The following is a 19791-nucleotide window of genomic DNA, read 5'->3' on the forward strand; positions in this document are numbered from 1 at the left end:
TTGTTATTAAAAATCATTAAAATGTTAAAGCCGCGAAAACAACTTGAACGCCTCTCTTCAAAATCAAACAAGTATCTGCATTTCTCGTACAGGCTTTGTAATGCCTTGTTATGCTTTGTTTCCTTTTCTTTGCGAGCATCATCATCTTCAACCACTGACTCTACTTTCTTCGTTGCCACTTTGTTGACATCAATCGAGCTGATTAGCCTGCGGTTGACTGCCCGTGAATGAATAAATATGAGACGTATATTAACATATTGTGTTACAAAGGGAGACAGATAGACGTTTCATTCTTGCATGCTAATGTGATTACCAACGTCGGTGACAAGAGAGTAGAGTTTGTTTTCGATTTCTCGAACAGTTTACAAAAATGTGAGCGTGTTAAGAGCAAGTGTGTTTCTTCGAATGATGATTCCAACGTCATATCAGCCAATAGTATCTGACTCACCTTCAGAGAACAGCGACAACCACGACGATGAATTAGAAGACTCACAGCATTCAACATGGCGAAGAGCTATTCAAAGAGTTCGCAAAATAGATAAGAGCTTTGTGGTATCAAAGGCTTTCTATTTCTTCTTCTACACCGCATTGGGTTCCCTTTTTCCGTTTTTTAGTCTATACTACAAACAGCTATGGCTTACTCCTGGGCAGATTGGCCTTTTACTTGCCCTAAGACCCGCCGTCAAACTTGTGTGCTTGCCGTTGTGGAGAATGGTTACGGATCGATTTAGTAGGCCAAAAGTCGTCTACTTCATCTCAATTTTCGGTTGGATCATTGGCTATTATGGGCAGTCCTTTGTGTTTCCGACCAACACACCTTGTTACGGTTATGCTACAGAAATTCCTGCTACTCAAGAAATTGCATTTTCAACCCCAGCTTCAAATCTACACTCGACCGCCAAATCTAGCAACATTACAACAAGGGAACTTACTTTGAACAAACATTTGTCTGCATTTGTACAAAAATGGGACCAAGAAAGTTATCAGGAATTAAGCAAAATAAAGAAAACAGAAGGGAATTTATTGGACAATACTATAAAATCGGAAAAGATCTTTAAAGACGCCTCCTCGAAACTAAAATATATAACGCGGTCACAATTGAATGGTCATTATGCAAATGATGATACAGATGTAAGATCAAAAAAGACGAGCTTTGTTCCTCGAAGTAAAAGTACTTTTAATTTATATCCACTCGAAGACGTATCGATTGAGGATAGTAGCCAAGTCATCAAGGAACCACAAAATGATAATCCAAGAGAAAAACATTTACTTGTGTCAGATTCAGCGCAGGGAAACTTCGTAACGAAACACAAAGACGATGAATTGCGACCTTACGAGACCTGGAACACTATTACAAGGAGCCCAAGACCAAATGAAGATTTCCGCGTCAAATACAATACCTGGGTTTTTCGTACTCTCATTTTAATAGTAATTCTTACGGAAATTATAACGACACCCACACCGATGCTGGCAGACAATGCCATTGTAAGATCTCTGGTAGAAACTGATAGTGAGTATGGTAAACAAAGACTGTTTGGTTCTCTTGGACTCAGCTTGGCTGCCATACTTGTCGCTGTATGGGTGTCTCTGGAAACCGACTGTGTGCATACAGACACCATCAATTATGTCCCGTGTTTTCACCTCTTTGAGATTGCCATTGGAGCTACAATTTTGGTCTCGCTCTGCGTTGAGTTTAACAGACCTCTTGAAGAGAATCCGAACGAGTATGACATCAAGGACGCGATAAAGCTGTTTAAAAACTTCAAAAACGGCGTGTTCCTTGTCACGCTGTTCTTGTTTGGATTTTTCCACAGCCTCCAGAATTCGTTCTTGTTCTGGTATCTTCAAGATCTTGGTGGAACTCCTTCCTTGTTCAGTGTCATCTTGCTCATTTACTGCCTGGCTGAGGTTGTAATGTACTTTATCTCAGGGTCCGTGGGTGAGGCTATTGGTCAACAGGGAATCATCTGCCTGGCTTTCGCATGTTACACAGCTAGATACCTCATGTATTCCTACCTAAAAGATCCCTGGCTAGTGATTCCCATGGAAATGGCACAAGGGATTACCTATGGAGGAGTGTGGTCCATTGCTGCTGTTTATGTGAACGCACCACCGGGTAAGTTCAGGTTTTTCAATATCTCTATACAGGTAGCCAGTTTGACTGGAAAATCTCCAGAAAGCTAGAAAACCATGTCAGCAATCCGCCATTCTAAACTTCTGTTAAATTTAACTAGTTCAGCGCAAAACGACAGAGACAGGAATTATGGGAGTTTGCATCAGGAACAAGGCTTAAATCAGAATAAAGTCAACTCCACTTTGGCGACTTTGCAGTGGCTGCAACAGCACAATTTAAGAGAGAATTAAGAACTACCTTGTCTGACAGCTTAATTGAATTTCTCTTTAGCATTTAAGACGGTACGCCGAAAATAAAAGCTACAATATTAATCAAGTGGGAATTTTTTTTTTACAGCAAGATGTAAACAGAGATCATAAAATCAGGTTATGTTTCCCCGTACTGAACTTTTAGTCTCATACCCCCTTTGTTACGTTTTGTTCCCCAGAGGCGACGCCTATGGTTCAAAGCATTCTTCATGGAAGCTACTGGGGCCTGGGAATGGCTCTCGGTTCAGGAATCAGTGGTGTAATCATCGATTTCACGAGCCCGCGCTCCATGTTCCTCATTGCAGCAGGAATTTGTTTCCTACTGTGCATGTTTCACTTGGGAATTGACATTTATAACAAAATGAATGATTTAGAAGCAGAGCAAGCCCAAAGGCTGGCAGCTCAACGTGGTGAAGCGAAGCCGTCTAAATCCCATGAAAGTTCCTTTATCGGGGCAGCGGCTGCTCCATTAGTGCCATGCCTTCTCTACGGCAGATAACTTGGAAAATATTTTTGTAATTCGCAGGGAAACTTTATCCGCGTTAATTTTGTGAAATCTTTTAAGGTCGCTTACTATGTGGAACTTTGCCTGTTTAAGTCATTTCGTTCGTAAATTTCGTTGCGGGAGTAAAAATTCTTTAAAAAAAATTGCATACGTAGTATTTGTATCTAGAAACATGATATTTAAAACAATAAAGGTACTTAACATAGTTGAAGCACACTTTTTTCTGTTTGACATCTACGTCGATATCAATTTTAATCTTCTTTGAATTGGAGACGAACCGACTTAAAACTAAACTAGGAATTTTCGTTGGAATTGGAATACAATACAGCGAAACTGCAGCGAATGAGTTAACCATTCGATGGTTATCATTTAATCTTTTTTTTAGAATCCAGTGAAGGAGTTTGGTTGAAAACCTTCCCTGACGGACGGTCAGTAACAATAAGAGACGTTGTTATTTTTTGAGGGGAGGAGGGTGGGATTCACCTTTCTTAATGAGAGTTTCTATTAGCTGAATCGACATGTGACCGACTGGAATAAAACTGCAATTGACAGTACTGAGCGCCCACTGATGTCCTCAAATCCCTGATGAATCATTGAGGTATTACCAAAAATGAAATACGCGCGGGCAGAGGTATCGTTGGCTGTCAAACAAAAAAAAAGGGCGATTCTTACTGAGCATTGCATTTGTGCCATGCGGTTATAAAATAGACAGAACTAAAACACAACACGGACATACTTTTGCCAGCTTGTTTTTCCAACTGACCGATCCTTACACAATGTAAATGTAGAACATGTATTACTCCGCAGTAAACTAACTAACTAACTAAAGTCTCGTGCTGTCTCAGGCAGTTTCTGTTTAGGATAGGAACCATCCAGAGGCACTTGGGATCGAATCCTGAATGGTTACACAGTTTATAAAGTGGAACAGCTCAGAGCCTCATGAATCCCTGTTCAATAACTGCAGCTTATAAATACAACCAACAGAAGAACAACTACAGCGGTGATATAGGGCTCAATTTTTCTTACGGCTGCCTTAGGGTTAGGCTCGAATTCCCAGTCGATGGTGTGGTCTTTATTTACGTCGAGTGACAGACCCGTGATTTTCAAGACCTACCATGCAATGGAAAAACAAGGAGGATTAATATTTGCTCCATGTTTTCTGTCAGATCTTATAGCAAGAACTGTGTAACAGAGGTTTGTAGCCGAGGAAGGAGCATACTTCTAAAAGATCCAAGAGAGTACATGTGTATTCTCAATCTCGACCTGCAGGCAATAACGCAGTTTATTCCCCCTCTCCAAATAGTATTATTGATTCAACCCTAAATTATTCCGGCAAAATCTTTGCCAGATTTTATTTTCTGAAAGGTATTATGGGGCTAAAACCAATGACTACCCAGTGAGTGTGTCCCGTGGGGGCATATATAGCTGATGGTGTACATGTACCTTATAATTAATGTCGTAGGTTGCTTTCTCTTTCATGTCCTCCCCGTTGACACTGAGTGAGACAAGAATGCCTGCAGAGAGTCCATACACGTCCACTGAGCCCCATTTAGGGAGGTCCGGTGCGACAAAACCATTCTTCTCAACAGAGAATTTCATCCCAGACTAACATGGCGAAAGAGAATAACACTACCGTCATTATTTTTACAAATTTGCTTGGGCAAAAGTACTCCAGATTATATTTTCAACTTTAGGGGTAAAAGTGTGTTGCTCTGGCGTACCTGCTTTTTTTCTTAAAACTAAAAACAAAACACCTTCAAAATAGGCGCTTCGTTTGAGAAGAAAACAAAGGGTTCGTTTTTTAACAGAGGAAAAACTATCCTCAGCTGGAGCCAAATAAGCGATGCACTTACCTCTTGGCTGGAGAACTTTATTAGTAGGTATTCATTACTTTCCACGGTGTCTGGCAAAAAAGAGTGATCATGTAAAACGATAATTCATGGTCTTATCAGAGAGAGCACTTTTCGACCAGGTTTCGTAAACTAACAACCAAAGTAATTACAACAGCCAGTCACAACAAAGTAAAATACCAAAAAAGAGCCGATAAAAGTCAAAGTTAGAAACAAGTGAATTAGCCATTTTCTAAACGAGCAGCGGTCTGGGTACGATTTGCCACCATAAAGGCTCTTGGGATCGTTTGGAGGGACAACGTGAAGGTAAACTAACATGGCGCACTATAACTGCTGTATTCCACGCTGCACTAATAGTTACAGAAATGCACCTAACCTTCAGTATTATAGAATTCCTAAAGACCCTTATATACGTAGAAAGTACGTGGTTCTTATGAGGAACGAGACGCTGAAATTAGACTCTACGAGTACGCGGATTTGCTCAGCTCATTTTGATGGAGGAGAAAAACTTAGCAGAACGCGCTTGCCTTCAAGCTTTCCATGGACAAAACCGACAGCTCCACGTAGAGAACTCAAGAGGGCAAGTTTTGAAGATACGCAGAAAATGGAGCAAACCAAAAAAAAGAAAAAGAACACTTGCTCAGTTACCACTGGAAGCGAACTTTAGATTTAAAGAACAGTCGGAAAATAATAATGTTAATGCTGGCACCAGTACCAGTGTGGAAATACAAACATTAATTACTGGTGACCAACTAAACAGTTTATATAACAGAATACAAACAAGTGAAAAAGAAATTGTTAAGTTAGAGGGAGAGATCCAGCAGTCGGAGAACGAAAACAACAACATGAAAAAAGTGAACAGCAAATTACAACAGTGGTAATTTGAGCAATTAGAGCAAGTGTTGTTTTTCTTTTTTTGGTTTGCTCCATTTTCTGCGCATCTTTGAAACTGGCCCTCTTGAGTTCTCTATTTGGAGCTGTCGGTTTTTTCCTTGGAAAAATTGAAGGCAAGTGTGTTCTGCTAAGTTACTCTCCCCCATCGAAATGAGCTGAGTAAATCTGCGTACTCGTAGAGTCTAATTTCAGCGTCTCGTTCCTCATAAGAACCACGTACTTTCTACGTATATCACGATCGTTAGAAATTCTATAATACTGAAGGTTAGGTGCATTTCTGTAACTGTTCGTGCAGCCTGGAATACAGAAGTTATAGTGCGCCATGTTTGTTTACCTTCACGTTGTCCCTCCAAACGATCCCAAGAGCCTTTATGGTGGCAAATCGTACCCAGACCGCCGCTCGTTTAGAAAATGGCTAATTGCCTGAAGCGTGCTAAAACGGACACACTCAGTATCAAGAAATGGTCTATTGTTCCGGCTCAAATTCACACATTAAGTTGTAAACAATAGTCCTTTTATTCTTTGTAGCGCTGAGGGACTTTGGCCGAAGCGACGAGAAAAAGTTCGTGACTAATCGGAAAAAAATTTTTGGCATCACAATTTAGCTATTTTGGAAGAGTAGGTAGCGCATATTTGCACACGACAGATAAATTGTCACCGGAGTACCCCAAGGGAAAATTAAACGCTGATTTAGCCGCCTCGGGGAAGTGGGTAGCGTAAATTTGTCTGATACAATGTATATATGAAGTTCATATATTTTGAACTGCGGCATTAGATACGTATGATGAACGATCCTCCTGCGAGGATCGTGCAACATACGGATGTAAATTTGTCTCGTCGAGTCAACTCTCAATGGTCTACCCCAGGAAAAAATTGACCGCTAATGTGGAAATGCACACATCGAGAATTCAAAATACGTTATGTGTCTCATTCAAACTATCTCTCCCCGTCTAAATCTTTCTTCAGAAACTGTCATAGTTCTAAACTAAAGTCGTCATAGTTCTAAAGTCTAGTCTTTCCGAGCGTTTAAATTTCCCGCTCGTATGCTAATCGGAAGCTTCGACAAATCCCTCGTGTGTTCTGAAGCTGTTGCGCCATTGTTCAAAAATGACCATATAGGGTCATTTTTCGCCTGTCTAACAAAGCCTATTGTTATCAAATTTGAGCCACTTTTCTTGATAGGCAAGTGACAAAGCCGCTATCGGTTGAGAGGAAGGCGCGATACTGGGGCCAAGTAAAGCAAAACCAATGCGATTCTGGATTACTTTCGACACCTAAGCGAAAAATTTTTCTATAACGATCATGGAGGTATCCGACGTTATTCTATGCTGAAAGTTGTACAGTAAATCTTACATCCAAAACTGAGTCACACCAATGAAACTGGTCTCCTCTAAATGGAGTATTTTAAACTACATCAGTGGGTGTAAAAGCAGAAGTTGTTTGTAACTTTTGCCAATCACTTAATCAGCAGGTAAGATTTCCTGAAAATTCAAAGCTTAGGTATATAGTGGGAATACAAGCCCAGTTATCTACTGACCAATGGATTCCCCATCGTCCCAGAAGAGCTGTCCTGAAGCAATTCCATCGTCTCCGAACGCTACAATCAGGCCCAATGGATTCTGACGACTGAAACAGTGAAGCTATATTATAGTGGAACCTCGATTTAGCGAAGTGCTAAGGGACTGGGGAAATTGGTTCGCTATATAACTGCACCTGGTTAGCTCAATTGGTTAGAGCGCCGGATTGTGTTGTGCGGGAGGTCGAGGGTTCGATCCCCGGCCGGACCAATACTCATGATCTTAAAATAACTGAGGAGAATTTGCTACCTTTCTATAATATCAAGAAATGGATAGATATTCTAGTCTTCTCGGATAAGGACGAATAAACCATAGGCCCCATCTCCTGCAGGGTTAGGGGTAGGAGACGTTAAATTCCTACGCACGAGATTACTGTGTGGTGGATGTCCTCCCCGGGGTGGGATGGTGGGTACAAAGGGTTAGGTGTCAATTGGGACGAAAGTACTGTTCCTTTCTCCTGCCATTCCCGCGGCGAACAAACTAAACTCCTAAGTTCCTAAATATCGAGGTTCTGTGGCATACATTTTATTGTAACTTTGGCCGGGGACTTCGTTGTATAGAAGTTCGTTAAATCGAGGTTTCACTGTACTACGGGAACAAAAACAAAAATAAGCGCCATGGCTGCGGAATAAGGCTGGAATAAGGCTGGACTCGAGCACTAATCACACGTATATTGATTTTCGTAGTTGTTCTTTCTTCTTACGGAACAATATATCAAAATGCTGAAGGAAACCTTCAGCACGCACCATTATATTGAAATAACTTGATCACGGAAGAATATAAATTCTCCAAGTTCAGGAAACCTTTTTACGTAATATTATAAAACACTGCGTATAATGTAAAGCATCGATTGACTGCTAACTTCTAATACAGAGAAGACGATAAAGGCGCTCTTCATTTGAGAACGTGTTCCTCTTCTGGTGGGATTCTAAGATGGAACGGGGAAATTTTCATTAATGCAATTGACTTTACCATAATTCAGGTAAAATTTCCTTCCAAAATTTGAAGGGAAAAAGTCACTTTATCTTACTTGCCACAAGATCACTGTAGGCCCTAGCGTCATCAATCGACATTTTTACCCTTTGCTTAAGGTGGGTAAGGCTTGACTGGATGTTAGAGCAGAACTCGAAGTGAAATACCTTAAAGCCGTGTTGATGGCTGGTTCCTGCGTCGGAATGATGTGGCCGCCTCGAACATGAAGAGGAACGTGATCAATAGGGGCGTCCAAAGTCACGTGACTTTTACGGATGCTCATCTCCTTGCCCTGAAATCATACCCTTATTTACACAACTATTACCGCGTGGGAGAACGGGCTAGGGTTGAAGAAGGAGAGAGCGGATCACGGCACATATGGATCTGTTATATTGATCTCTTGTCACAAAAAATAATCAACGCGGTTTGACGCTCTAGGTAATGAACTTGGTGTCTGTTTAAGCTTACTGGTCTATACACAATAAAATTATGGAATCTTTTTCAAAATAGAACCTAGGAAGGCACCATAATGTCTTCGTAGTCTTTTTTCCCATCAGTCATGTTTCAACATCATTTTGGTGCCTTCTGTAAAAGGGACCTCCTACGAAGAGGTTAAGAAGAAAAAACAAAAATAAAATGAACATACGTACTGTGTTATAGTCATACCATCGATCGTCAGGAAAATATGCATCAACAGTGGTCTTACCCTAAAAAATTTATGATATTCGACAATATTGAATGAATTTGATTTTGTCAGTCTTATCGTTCGGCTGAATACAGTCCTGAGAAGGACTCCTAACGCTAGTGGGGACTGACCTCTCGACAACCTGGCCGGAAGTCATCACAAAAGTCAAATGACGACAAATAAACTGGCAATGCGATCAAATAGTAATAAAGGAAGAAATGATTATAACAGAAGCCGATGATGGGTTCCTGATAATAATATTCAAGGACTCGACTATGGAGAACGAATCTAATATGCCTATAGTTATAATTAATTGCGCTATAAAAAACTAATCATTCGTTTCAAAAGAACGTAAGTAAAGTCATTTCACAACATTGGTCCCAAGAAACAGAAAAAGAGACAACTTTGATTAAAAGTTGCTTCCCACTTAAAGTTATGATGAAAATAAAAGTAATTGGGATACGTTATCAGGATAACCAAGAATCAAAAGCCACAAGATTTTCCCTTGTAACAAAAACAGGCCAAACAAGTGTGGGCACCAACTATATATTATCTTAGAAAACTAGTTATGATTCTTCAATTTATCTTTGTATGTTTCATTTTCTATATTCTCTACTTCACCTTAAATGACTACACACAAGTTCTTACCTCATCTAAAACCGGTGATATAAGTAGCGACGGTCCCCACAAAAATTGCCGGTCAATGCCCCAAGTTTCTTTGTCATCTGCGAACCTGTTTAATAAAACCACATTTATAGCCTAGGGGGCGGGGGTGGGGGGGAGGGAGGGAATGGGGAGGGGGGGAGGTCCAGAGGTTCTCCAGAGTCGAAGGGAGGGATGACTCTTTTAAATGCCTAGTTTTATCTTTGGGAGGTTTTGACGTTTGAATATTTTGGGTTCAGATCTGATCAGGCGCTAGCAAGTGTAAATACGTACTCGTGCATTACAGGCCGCACTACAGTGGAGCCCTCCATGTGTGCTTCATAGAACAGTGTATACAGGAACGGCAACAATCTGTAACGTGTGCGGAGAACTTTACGAGCGTTACTTGCGAATTCGTCGCCAAATGCTGTTGGATCTTGAGCCTGTATGATGATGGGAAAAAAAACAAGATTTGATTAACTAGCTTCTTTAATCTTACACACATTACGATTCTCAATTCTTACGAGGTGTAAGGTATTGGCAACTTAAACGGTCGGGAACAATCCTCGCTACATTCCATCACTTAAAATATTTAGAATTTCATATCATTAACATCATCCAGACTACGAATACTTGACTATTAAAAAAGGGAGGGGAGGGGAGGGTGAGCTACTTTGGTGCTGCCTCGGTCATCATCATCATCATCATCATCATCATCATTTAAACACTGTAAAATACATCAGGCATTAACAATTTAATATGGATGACACAAATCGAAAAACTATGTATACTATGTATACTATGTATAAACTATGTATATTAGTCTAATTTAAAACATTACTAACTATTACAGGAGGTAAATTAAATTAAAGCCTGTTTTACATGAATGCCGTGTCGGAAATAATTAACAATCGTTGGAAATTAACCAGAGATGTTGCTTGCCTAGCAGCTGAAGGTAGGCTGTTCCGGAGGACTGCGCCACTATAGCCAAAGCTATTTTTATGATAGTTAGTACGTGGCAAGGGAATAGCAAGCTTATTTTCAGAATCGCGCAAATTGTAAAAAGTAATCGATGAGGGGTGTTACGAGATAATTTGGTTTTATCAACTGAGTTGATAATGTAAATTGGCCACCGTAAAGAGTTTATTAAGCTGACATTTCGAGCGTTGGCCCTTCATTATTCGCTCTGACTCTTTATGGTGATAAAACCAAACTGTCTACTGAATAGCATTGAGACCACAAACACTATTGTTGACATGTCTTTAATTTCAATTCAATTACGTTAAACTACTCGAAGTGACCCGAAATTAACTACTACATGGTTGGAAAGGATGTATGGCTATCCACTCAAGCGACTCAGAAAAAATTTTTTTTTCAATTGTAAACAAATTAGTTTTTCCTCGGGAAATCGAAAAAAAGAGAGAGAGAGAGAGAGAGAGAGAGAGAGAGAGAGAGAGAGAGAGAGAGAGAGAGAGAGAGAGAGAGAGAGAGAGAAAGAGAGAGAGAGAAAAGACAACGGAATTTTCCTCCTTCAAAGCAAAAGCTACCTTATTTCCAAAGCCATTGTGATTTCTAAAGAAAGGGTAAAAAGCTCCAAGTTGAGTCCAGCGAAGGCACATCTCACTTGTCGGGTGATCAAAGAATCCGCAAACATCCGCCCCAATCTTGGAAAACAAACATTTATGTTTAACATATTATGAATCGTCTCAGATGAGAGCAAAGAAGGAGGCCTCGAGACAATGAAAACTGGTTGGAATGGCTTAAAGTGCGGTGAGCTGATCCAATAAATATCGCGAATTGAAAGGCAGTTCATCTCGGTCTTGAGAGAGGGTCAGTCTTCGCAATTTTCACACTGAGAATCAAAATAGTATTGGTGGCTACTCACGTAAGGAATACCAAACAGGTTGAACTCTAACATCCCTAAAACATAGATAACACGAGAAAAACGTTAAAAGTAACCCCAAGCAAGAGGATCTGAGGTAAAAGAAAACCGGAGGTACAATATGCACCTTTCAAATAAATTTTGCTGCAAAAAGATTTGCAAATTTTTCTTTTTGTTTGGATTCTTCCCTTAGGAAGTGATGTAATGGTAGAAAGAAAGCTGAGTTATTCAACCATATTCATTAATGCACTGCGCTATTTTTACCAATAATCGATGTATGGAGCTGGTCCCATGATGCCTTGTTGTCTCCAAGCCAATGACCAGCATATTTTCCACTGCTGGCGAAAGTTGATCTCGAGATCACGATACTTCGCTTTCCTGTACTTTCCCTAGCCGCACTAAAAGAAATGGAACGTTCAAGAAAGATGTTATTTGTCATGTTACGCGCATGACTAAGAAACAATTTGAGCCCTAGACCAAGGGATTACGCGCTCCAATGCCCTATCGATATGCTACAGAGACTCTAGATGAGCTAAGCCTATTAGTGGCTTCATATGTGACATGTGACCTGCATGCTTCTAATATCCTTCCTACTGCGGATAGCAATCGGAGAAAGATACAGAAGCGTGAAAAGCACTAAACGTCTTTTAACAAGATTTCTGGTCAGAACCAGCCGCGATTTTGCGAGCTTAATCAGCCACAATAATGGCGATTTCATGGTTACTTAATCTAATGGCGATTTCGATACAACTCTACAGCAGGACTTTGTTCTACGAGCCTCACTGACTGACAGGAGAGCGGTAAAGAGGCAGGATATGCGGCTGAGCATTGGTAGACCTTTCCTTTTAGCACTCATAGACATTAACATGACCATTCGTTCACCATATTCGTAACAAACGCCTGTTGATATCTCATCAAAGCTTTGCACCAAATTCGCAACGTGACCATTTTCATGCAATCCATTTTTTTTTACATAGCCACTTACTCCAGAGTAACCAATGTCTGACTCCATCCATACAAGCTGTGAACATTATAGTGTAGATCATTGTGTTGTTTCGCATTCATGCACACTGTCTTGTCTGCCATGATGTCCCCAATAATCCCTAAAGCACAAAGAAGCATTGCCATCTGAATAAATAATTCTAAATGACGAGAAAAATAAATTAAAAAACTTTCCTTTAAGAGCTAAGGTGGTGCGGGACGCACAAGGAAAGAGTAAAGGTCTATTTTTCTTCAAAGTGATGCGTCATTAAGCCCGGACTAGTGTATGTCGATGGCTTTTTTCGACGAACTGCTGCAGTTAAAAGCGAAGAGCAACTGCTGGTTTTATGGCACGCTTACTCACTTGGTTTGTAAGGGGGATAATCCCACTTGTTTTTACTACATCCACCCACTCTTCCAGCAACAAAGTTTGCCGGCTCGTTCATATCCTAAAAGGAGGCAAAATCAAACTGGTAAGACTGGGAGTATATTAAGAAACTTCGTTGTTAATTTGATGTCCGGCGCATCCCCAATACACCACTCCACCACTGGTTGTTTCAAAGATGACAAGGGGTCCAGGAGTCCAATTTCAAGTTGTGTTCATCCTTAAAGTAAGTCCTCATCATACAATTTAAAGAGAGAACGTGCAATAATCATACACTGGTGAATAATCAAGCAAGAAAATGGGTGAAGACCGGAATAGTTGTATTTCGATTTGAGGTGATTCGTGTACCCTTACAGCAGAGACCTTTAATTTTTAGTTTCACTTGTTAACAATGGCACTGAATAAAAACATCAGCAGATCATCAAAGATCAATTCAGCAATCTTATTTGTACACTCACAATCCACAATCCGTCAAATTCGATGATCTTGTGAAAGTCTTTAATGAGATTCTTCCAGTATTTACTAATGTTTGGATGGAAATAGTCTGGAAATGCGGCAAATTGTCTGTAAAGCTGAGGAGAGAGCAAAACAAATCAGTTGTATGCGAAAATTCCCTTTTGAAAGGCTAAAATCACTAATTAAAAGTAACGTATTACATGTTATATTGTTCAGTCTATAGCCCCATATGCCACATTATGTATCTGTAACCGGAGACCAGGTTAAGATTTACAAAAAAGAGGCTTTCGGGAAAATTTAGAAAAAATCAAACAATCGGCCTTGAAGAGCAAGATAAAATGTGCGCTCATCTTACCCACTCGATAAAGCAATTACAACAAGGGACACGCTTAGTGCCTCGCACTTTCCCCCTTCAGTGTATCATGTACCAAAAAGAGAAAGTTAATCAAAGTTACCAACCCTCGTTTTTTCATCCCACGGGAGGCTGTCGTTCATTGTGATGTTTTCAAACGTCGGCCACACCTGAAAAAAAATATCCGTAAAATGAGGTATGCGCTAGAGAAACGAACGCATCCTACCCCTTTACCTGTCCCCATCTGTCTCCTCCATTAAAGGGAAATGTCAGTTCGAGGGTTTTTCTTGTAAAATGTAACATTCTCAGCTTTCTTGCGCTACTTGCCAAGAAACAAATATACGTGGTTCCCATTACGTACATCTTGAAAATTGCTTTGTGGAAACAATGGGAGTAATTTGGAAAATTCAGGAAAGTAATATTCCAAGTAGACCTGATGTTCTTGACGCTGGAGAGATGGCTTTCCCATAAGACTCTTTTGCTCTTTTAACGGCGAGTTCATCTCTTTCCTTGCTATTATTGCCGGACAGGTCAAAATATCATGAATGTCATCGTGTTGTAAGCCACTTAACTAGCGACGTACAGAGGAGTTCTCTGAATTGATCAATAATGAGTTACTTGCCTTCCCAAACAGGTTTTTTCCAGAATCTCCATCTTTGATGAACACATTCAGTTCGTTTCCTAGGTCGTAAGGACGATAGTCGGTGTCATTGGCTCCAATAGCTGGATCCTGGTGATAAGGTTTCAACTGAGTTCGAAGTTTAAAACCAAACTAAGCCTGTTCTGACTTTTTAAATGCGGATACGTTTACTATTTAAAGGAAATTAAAGGTGATCAAGGGAGCTGACGTGCTCTTGAATGCCATCTTTGCTCGGTGATACATTTTCCAACTCCAAGTTGTGAAACAAAAGGTAACACTTCTGATTATATTTTTTGATCGTGCAGCTGAGAGTAGTCCTGAGAAGGACTGTTTCGGTAATATTAACTGACGTTTTGACAATCTTAGCGTTGTTGTCAGTGGAGTGTTATAAGTACGGTTCGTATGAACTTATTGATCAGTTTTGCCGTGTTGCCTTGGCTATGAGACCTAAGCAAGCACTAGTAGTGGATTGACTGTGCCAGGTTCTAGTGTCAAGTTATATTACTGACTATTGATCCCAACAAAAAGTATTACTAACCAGGATGATGATGTATCGCAAGCCATCGTTCTTGATTGAGCGAACAAATTCAGGCAACCCTTTGAAGCTGACTGGATCATACGTAAAGTCTTTTTGTCGGATCATATAGTCAATATCGCCGTACTGCACATCCTAAAATCGATCAAAGAGACTGGAAGACAAGGTCTATTACAGACGAAACTTAAATCTAAATAAATTAATATCAGGAAGGTGTTTGTTTTCAGTGTATATCATAAAATGCTATGGCTCACCTGAGGTAGATTTTGTTCAGTCATGTTCCCCACTAGATTCTTTACCGTTTCAATCTTGTTATATCCCCAACGAGATAGCTGGAATCCTAGCGACCAATATGGCGGCAAAAATGTACGACCTATAGCCTGCGTAATCAACAAAAACAAAATATGTTTGCCTTTATTGATTGTAAATTAATGTGAGCAGTTTTTGTTTGAGGTTTCACCCATCCAGTTCTTCCTACCGTGAGCCGCTCCGGTTAGTTGTCCTTCCGAAGCTGCCGTAACCACCGTTGAATCGCTTCAAACCTACCTTCTGAAGTGCGAAATGGACAAAAATGTAGACATTCCCGATTATATGTACCACTAAAACTTTAAATTCAAAACTAATCTGAAATGAGATGACTACAAATGTTGGTAGCCGAACCATAAGCCACAGCGAAGTTGTTGGAAAAACAACAGTTAAACTTTAGTGCAGCTTGTGACTAACAGACAAAAAAATACCATCAATTTTAATTAAAATAATTTCCCCAATGGGCATATCGATCAAGTTGACAATTCATGTCCATAAACTGCAACGCCTAGCAAAAGCAGACAAGTCTAGTTTCAAAACGATCACTTGCAAAGTGATTAGCGTGAAAAAAGGCGACATGTCAGTTTGCCCCCCCCCCTTTTTTTGTCATAATCCGTCAATACCTCAGTATATTGTTTAATGACGTCCTCAGGCGAAGGACCGAGAAATATGTAGAAATCCAGAATTCCTCCAATAGTACGATAGGTTATGGCTGGTTTTGGCTGTAGGGCGACATCTATAAAGAAATACCAGTCAAGCGTAAGTTATTCATAAGACAGTTATAAAAAATGCAGCAAGGAAAACATTAACGATTTGAATGTCCACCTTGTTTCAATCGTTTACATGAAAATGAGCCATTAAATGTCAAAATAGCAAATCAAAATTTGATTCATTTGGGAGTCTACTTTTTAGTGTGGGTTGAGTAAAAGAACTTGACGTTCTATTGATTGGCGATGTCAGAGTTTTAGAAATGGATATAGCTTCAAAAATAAAAGCTACCAAGAAAAGCATGTTTTCCCTAAATGACACGTAAGGGATACTACACATGGTTCCTTCGATGCAAAGCTTCTTTATCTCGAACGATTTTACTCACCCATCGCGTTACTATTCATTAGAAAAACCCCGTGAGATTTGCCATCGGTTTCCATACAAGTGTAAAAAGGATGGTGGCCATACAAATTTCCACCACTCTGCAACGAGAAATCAAATAGATAGCTTACAGCTACGATTACAGCCATTTAAAACAAGTTGTATCCATGAGAAGCTACTCACAAATGGAAATTGGTCTCTTGTGAAGATGGGAAGCACCTCCCAAGCTGAAAGGTTATGTTTGAATGACTTATGTTCCTGTTCACCAAACCCGTACACAAATAAAGAAGGGGGTTTATTGGAGATCTGTATATACTGGTCCTCAAATATAAGCACGCCAACGGACGAGTCCCATCTGTAAAATTTTATAATAGTACCATTGTCAGGTAACGTCAGAATACGAGCCAAAAATATTTATCCTCCCGCGGTTTTAGTATCATGATGGATTTCCTCTCCAACGCAAGATCACCCCCCACCCCTACCATGGTATTTCTTCAGGTACATCGATCAACATCAAGTCATACCCCTGGGTGAAGAGGCACTGGGTGAAGAGGCATTAGGTGAAGAGGCACAGGGTGAAGAGGCACTGGGTGAAGAGGCACTGTCATAGTAAAGTCTCTTGCGCAAGAAAACAACAATAAGGACTTGACGAAAACCCCAACAGCAACGGCAACGGCAACAAGCAAGTAGAGAAACAAAAGGGATTAATGAGCTCAACAATAGCTCAGCTTTTTATTCCACTAATTTATTCGGGTTTTCTCGTTGCAATGTTCCCACCAATCACGTAGCTCCTTTTCCGCCTTTAAAGCACACACAACCCACAATTCCTCTATTCGCTCCGACGAAGGGCTAACGCTCGAAACGTCAGCTTTTATAATCGTAACGGTGGCCAATTTACCATTTCAACTTTGTTGATATATTCAAATTATTTAATGGCTCGGCACGTTTGTTTTAAAACTTTGGGCTTTACCTGGCCGTCTTGTCAAAACAACAGGTGAAATCGCAAATTTGCGCAATCTTAAAATAGGAACCCCAACTGGCGAAAAATTATTTAACCGCATTGCTTATTTCGATCTCTGCGCCTCATTCCCAAGTTGTGCTAAGGAAAAATCAGGCACCCTGAGTTAACACACGGAGCTATTTGTAAAATACTCGAAAGAAATCTAACATAATTTTTTTTAATTTTTTTCCGTGACACTTTTTAAAAACTCCATTACATGACACGACGAGGACTTGGACCCAAACCTTTAGATCGAGCTTCCAAAGCACCAATCACATGACTGCAGTGTCTCCAACACTCGTCTCCAACACTACTAAATTAATAGACAATTCTGTGCTTCGTATCTTTCCTTTTTACAACATGTACTTTCTCGCGATTGCCAGTTCTTCGAGAAGCAAAACAAACAAAAGAAAAACATAAGAAGGTCAGGAGAACAACCGAAGCAAAATATTTTGAGGCCACTTACATGACTACATCGTTGTCTTTTCGCAGTATTTTCAGGGAGAAAGGATCCCTCTGGAACTCAGCTCTATAATTTGCATTTGAAGCCTTTGATGTCGTACTTGTTATGGGGACTGGTACTTCATATCTTTTTTTCTTGGCGTCGTAGAGCTATAGAAATAAACGTGACCTTGAATCAACTTTCTAACTGAAAGAAAAAAATGGCTGGAATTTGCATGCAACTTTCCTGTCACGCTAGTCATGCGTAGCCACTGAAGCACAACTTCTCACACACTCGACGAAATCAGAATTATCACCATGAAATTGTGACAGGGATAAGTTCATTCATTACCTTAAATCTGACGCGGTCGTCTGTTTGAAACTCGACATCAAGTACAACCTCGTCGATGTCGTCCCCATAGATTGTGGTGCTGGAACGTCTTTTAAGACTGGCTTGGTATCCTAGTTGGGTTTCTCGAACCTCTCCATCTATCTTATATCCACCTTGATATGACTGAGGGAAAAAACACCAAGGAACACCCTGCAAATAGGAAAATTTAGTCAGTTATCGCAGAGTTATACAAATATATGGAGCCCTGAAGCTCTAATCGTGCCAAAAGGGGTTGTGAAGATCATACTGAAACCCACTGATATCCGAGGTACCAATCGGATGGTCGTAGGTTGGACTTTATTGTGAGCACTCGAAGTTTGCTTTTTCTCCGAGTATGACATTTACCATCTTCTTTCACATAATCGTAAAATTATACATTATCCTTCTCTCAGCTTCTCACGGATACTGAACGAATCCCCTGATCTCCGTGAAAAATCTTTTCGAAAAAGTGATATGTTAGCTTTCTCTGAAGAGGGGAAATCGATAACTCAAGTTGTCCTAGTGATCACCCTTGAATAAAGAATAGAAGCGGATACTGTCTAACTCGCTATGAATCCAGCAACCAAAACCATCCCGAAAACACGAAATATGCGACTGGAGAGAGATACATGTGCACAGTTTTTGATTGAATTCCGAATAGTTCCTTGTTCTCTAAATACAACTGTTTTCCTGATCCAAAAACTGTTGGGTGATGATATCAGTTAAAGAACACGTGGACTTCTTTGTCAGTTCAGTTTAGGTTACCCGTACTTCTACGCGGTTTATTGGGAGAATAGGGCATTGACCTCCGAAACCAGAAAAGAAAATTAAAGGCAAACAACACAAAACGAATGGAAAAAAGAAAAAAACAAACACCAAAAAAAATTCTGCAAACTGAAACTGACTTTAAATCTGACAAGTTGTCACCCTTCTTTTGTCGATTTCATTTTATCTAACACTTTCCTTTTATCTAATTTGTATGTATTTCAAATCATCTTTGTCTTAAGTAAACGAGACAACCAGTGAAAGCCTTAACATGCATTACACTCAGTTCGGTCTCCATGACAAGTGACCTGGACTGGATATCGAATCATAAATACAAAAAAAAAAAAAAAAAAAAAAAAACACCCATATGTTCGAGAACTAACATGTCTCAGCCCATGCGAGGGAACGGTAAACGTTTTAGAGCTTTCAGTAAAATCATGCACTTACGATTTCTAGAAAATATAATTGAATAATTTCCCTTATATTTCAAGAACATTCGAGTTATACTTTGACTAACAGCATTACAGTAAAACTACTGTTACGGGGGTGACATGCAGAACGCCGGATAATCCAATCTCTGGAATTCTTCGTCTTATTTACTTGGTTTGGCGAATTCATCAAAATCATTGTTACTCGCCTTCAATTTGATCAGGGAACCTCGCTTCCAACGGTAACACAGTAATTATTTCGACTCATACCGTGTCATTACCTTTGATCGTGATTCCTCCCATGTACACCCCCGCGCCTCGCAGAGAGTTTGGTTTCCAATCTCTGGATAACAGTCGATTTTGTCCTTGTCCAAGACATGCTCTGCGAAAACTGAAGATAGTGCAACGGTAACGACTAGGTAAAGAAGCATTGTTTGGTTGTAAAGGGACGCCATTACACATTTCCGCTCGTGGCGTCTTTGTAGCTCAAAGCTGCCAAGCGTGCTTAAAGACACGATATAAAGAGCTGTGCGTGGAGTACAAACAGATCTTGTCTGACCTCTGTCGATAATGTAAGTCACGCAATAGTCTCCTACGCCTGCCGTTCTTTGAGTAGTGTGACACATTACGTGACATCAAAGTGATGTCACGTTC

The 19791-nt window shown here is 40.2% G+C and overlaps 2 protein-coding genes across 2 annotated transcripts; one reads left to right on the plus strand and one right to left on the minus strand.

The window, feature by feature from the left end:
* Window positions 1–266: 266 nt before the first annotated feature.
* Window positions 267–3092, plus strand: LOC111324690 (major facilitator superfamily domain-containing protein 6). The gene is made up of 2 exons (XM_022928300.2): window positions 267–2116; window positions 2562–3092. The coding sequence occupies exons 1-2, from the start codon at window positions 406–408 to the stop codon at window positions 2879–2881; spliced, it is 2031 nt and encodes a 676-aa protein (XP_022784035.2). The 5' UTR covers window positions 267–405; the 3' UTR covers window positions 2882–3092.
* Window positions 3093–3620: 528 nt separating this feature from the next.
* LOC111324689 (sucrase-isomaltase, intestinal) lies at window positions 3621–19681 on the minus strand. Its single transcript, XM_022928299.2, has 24 exons — window positions 19419–19681; window positions 17927–18115; window positions 17600–17745; window positions 16317–16488; window positions 16138–16234; window positions 15668–15780; window positions 14993–15118; window positions 14742–14873; window positions 14186–14293; window positions 13671–13733; window positions 13214–13327; window positions 12735–12819; window positions 12375–12492; window positions 11654–11787; window positions 11393–11427; window positions 11055–11171; window positions 9802–9950; window positions 9514–9598; window positions 8831–8887; window positions 8348–8472; window positions 7169–7257; window positions 4741–4790; window positions 4331–4492; window positions 3621–3997 (listed from the first exon to the last, which is right to left on the minus strand). The coding sequence occupies exons 1-24, from the start codon at window positions 19590–19592 to the stop codon at window positions 3839–3841; spliced, it is 2799 nt and encodes a 932-aa protein (XP_022784034.2). The 5' UTR covers window positions 19593–19681; the 3' UTR covers window positions 3621–3838.
* Window positions 19682–19791: the final 110 nt, after the last annotated feature.

Source organism: Stylophora pistillata, chromosome 1, assembly GCF_964205215.1.
Source record: "Stylophora pistillata chromosome 1, jaStyPist1.2, whole genome shotgun sequence".
NCBI lineage: Eukaryota > Metazoa > Cnidaria > Anthozoa > Scleractinia > Pocilloporidae > Stylophora > Stylophora pistillata.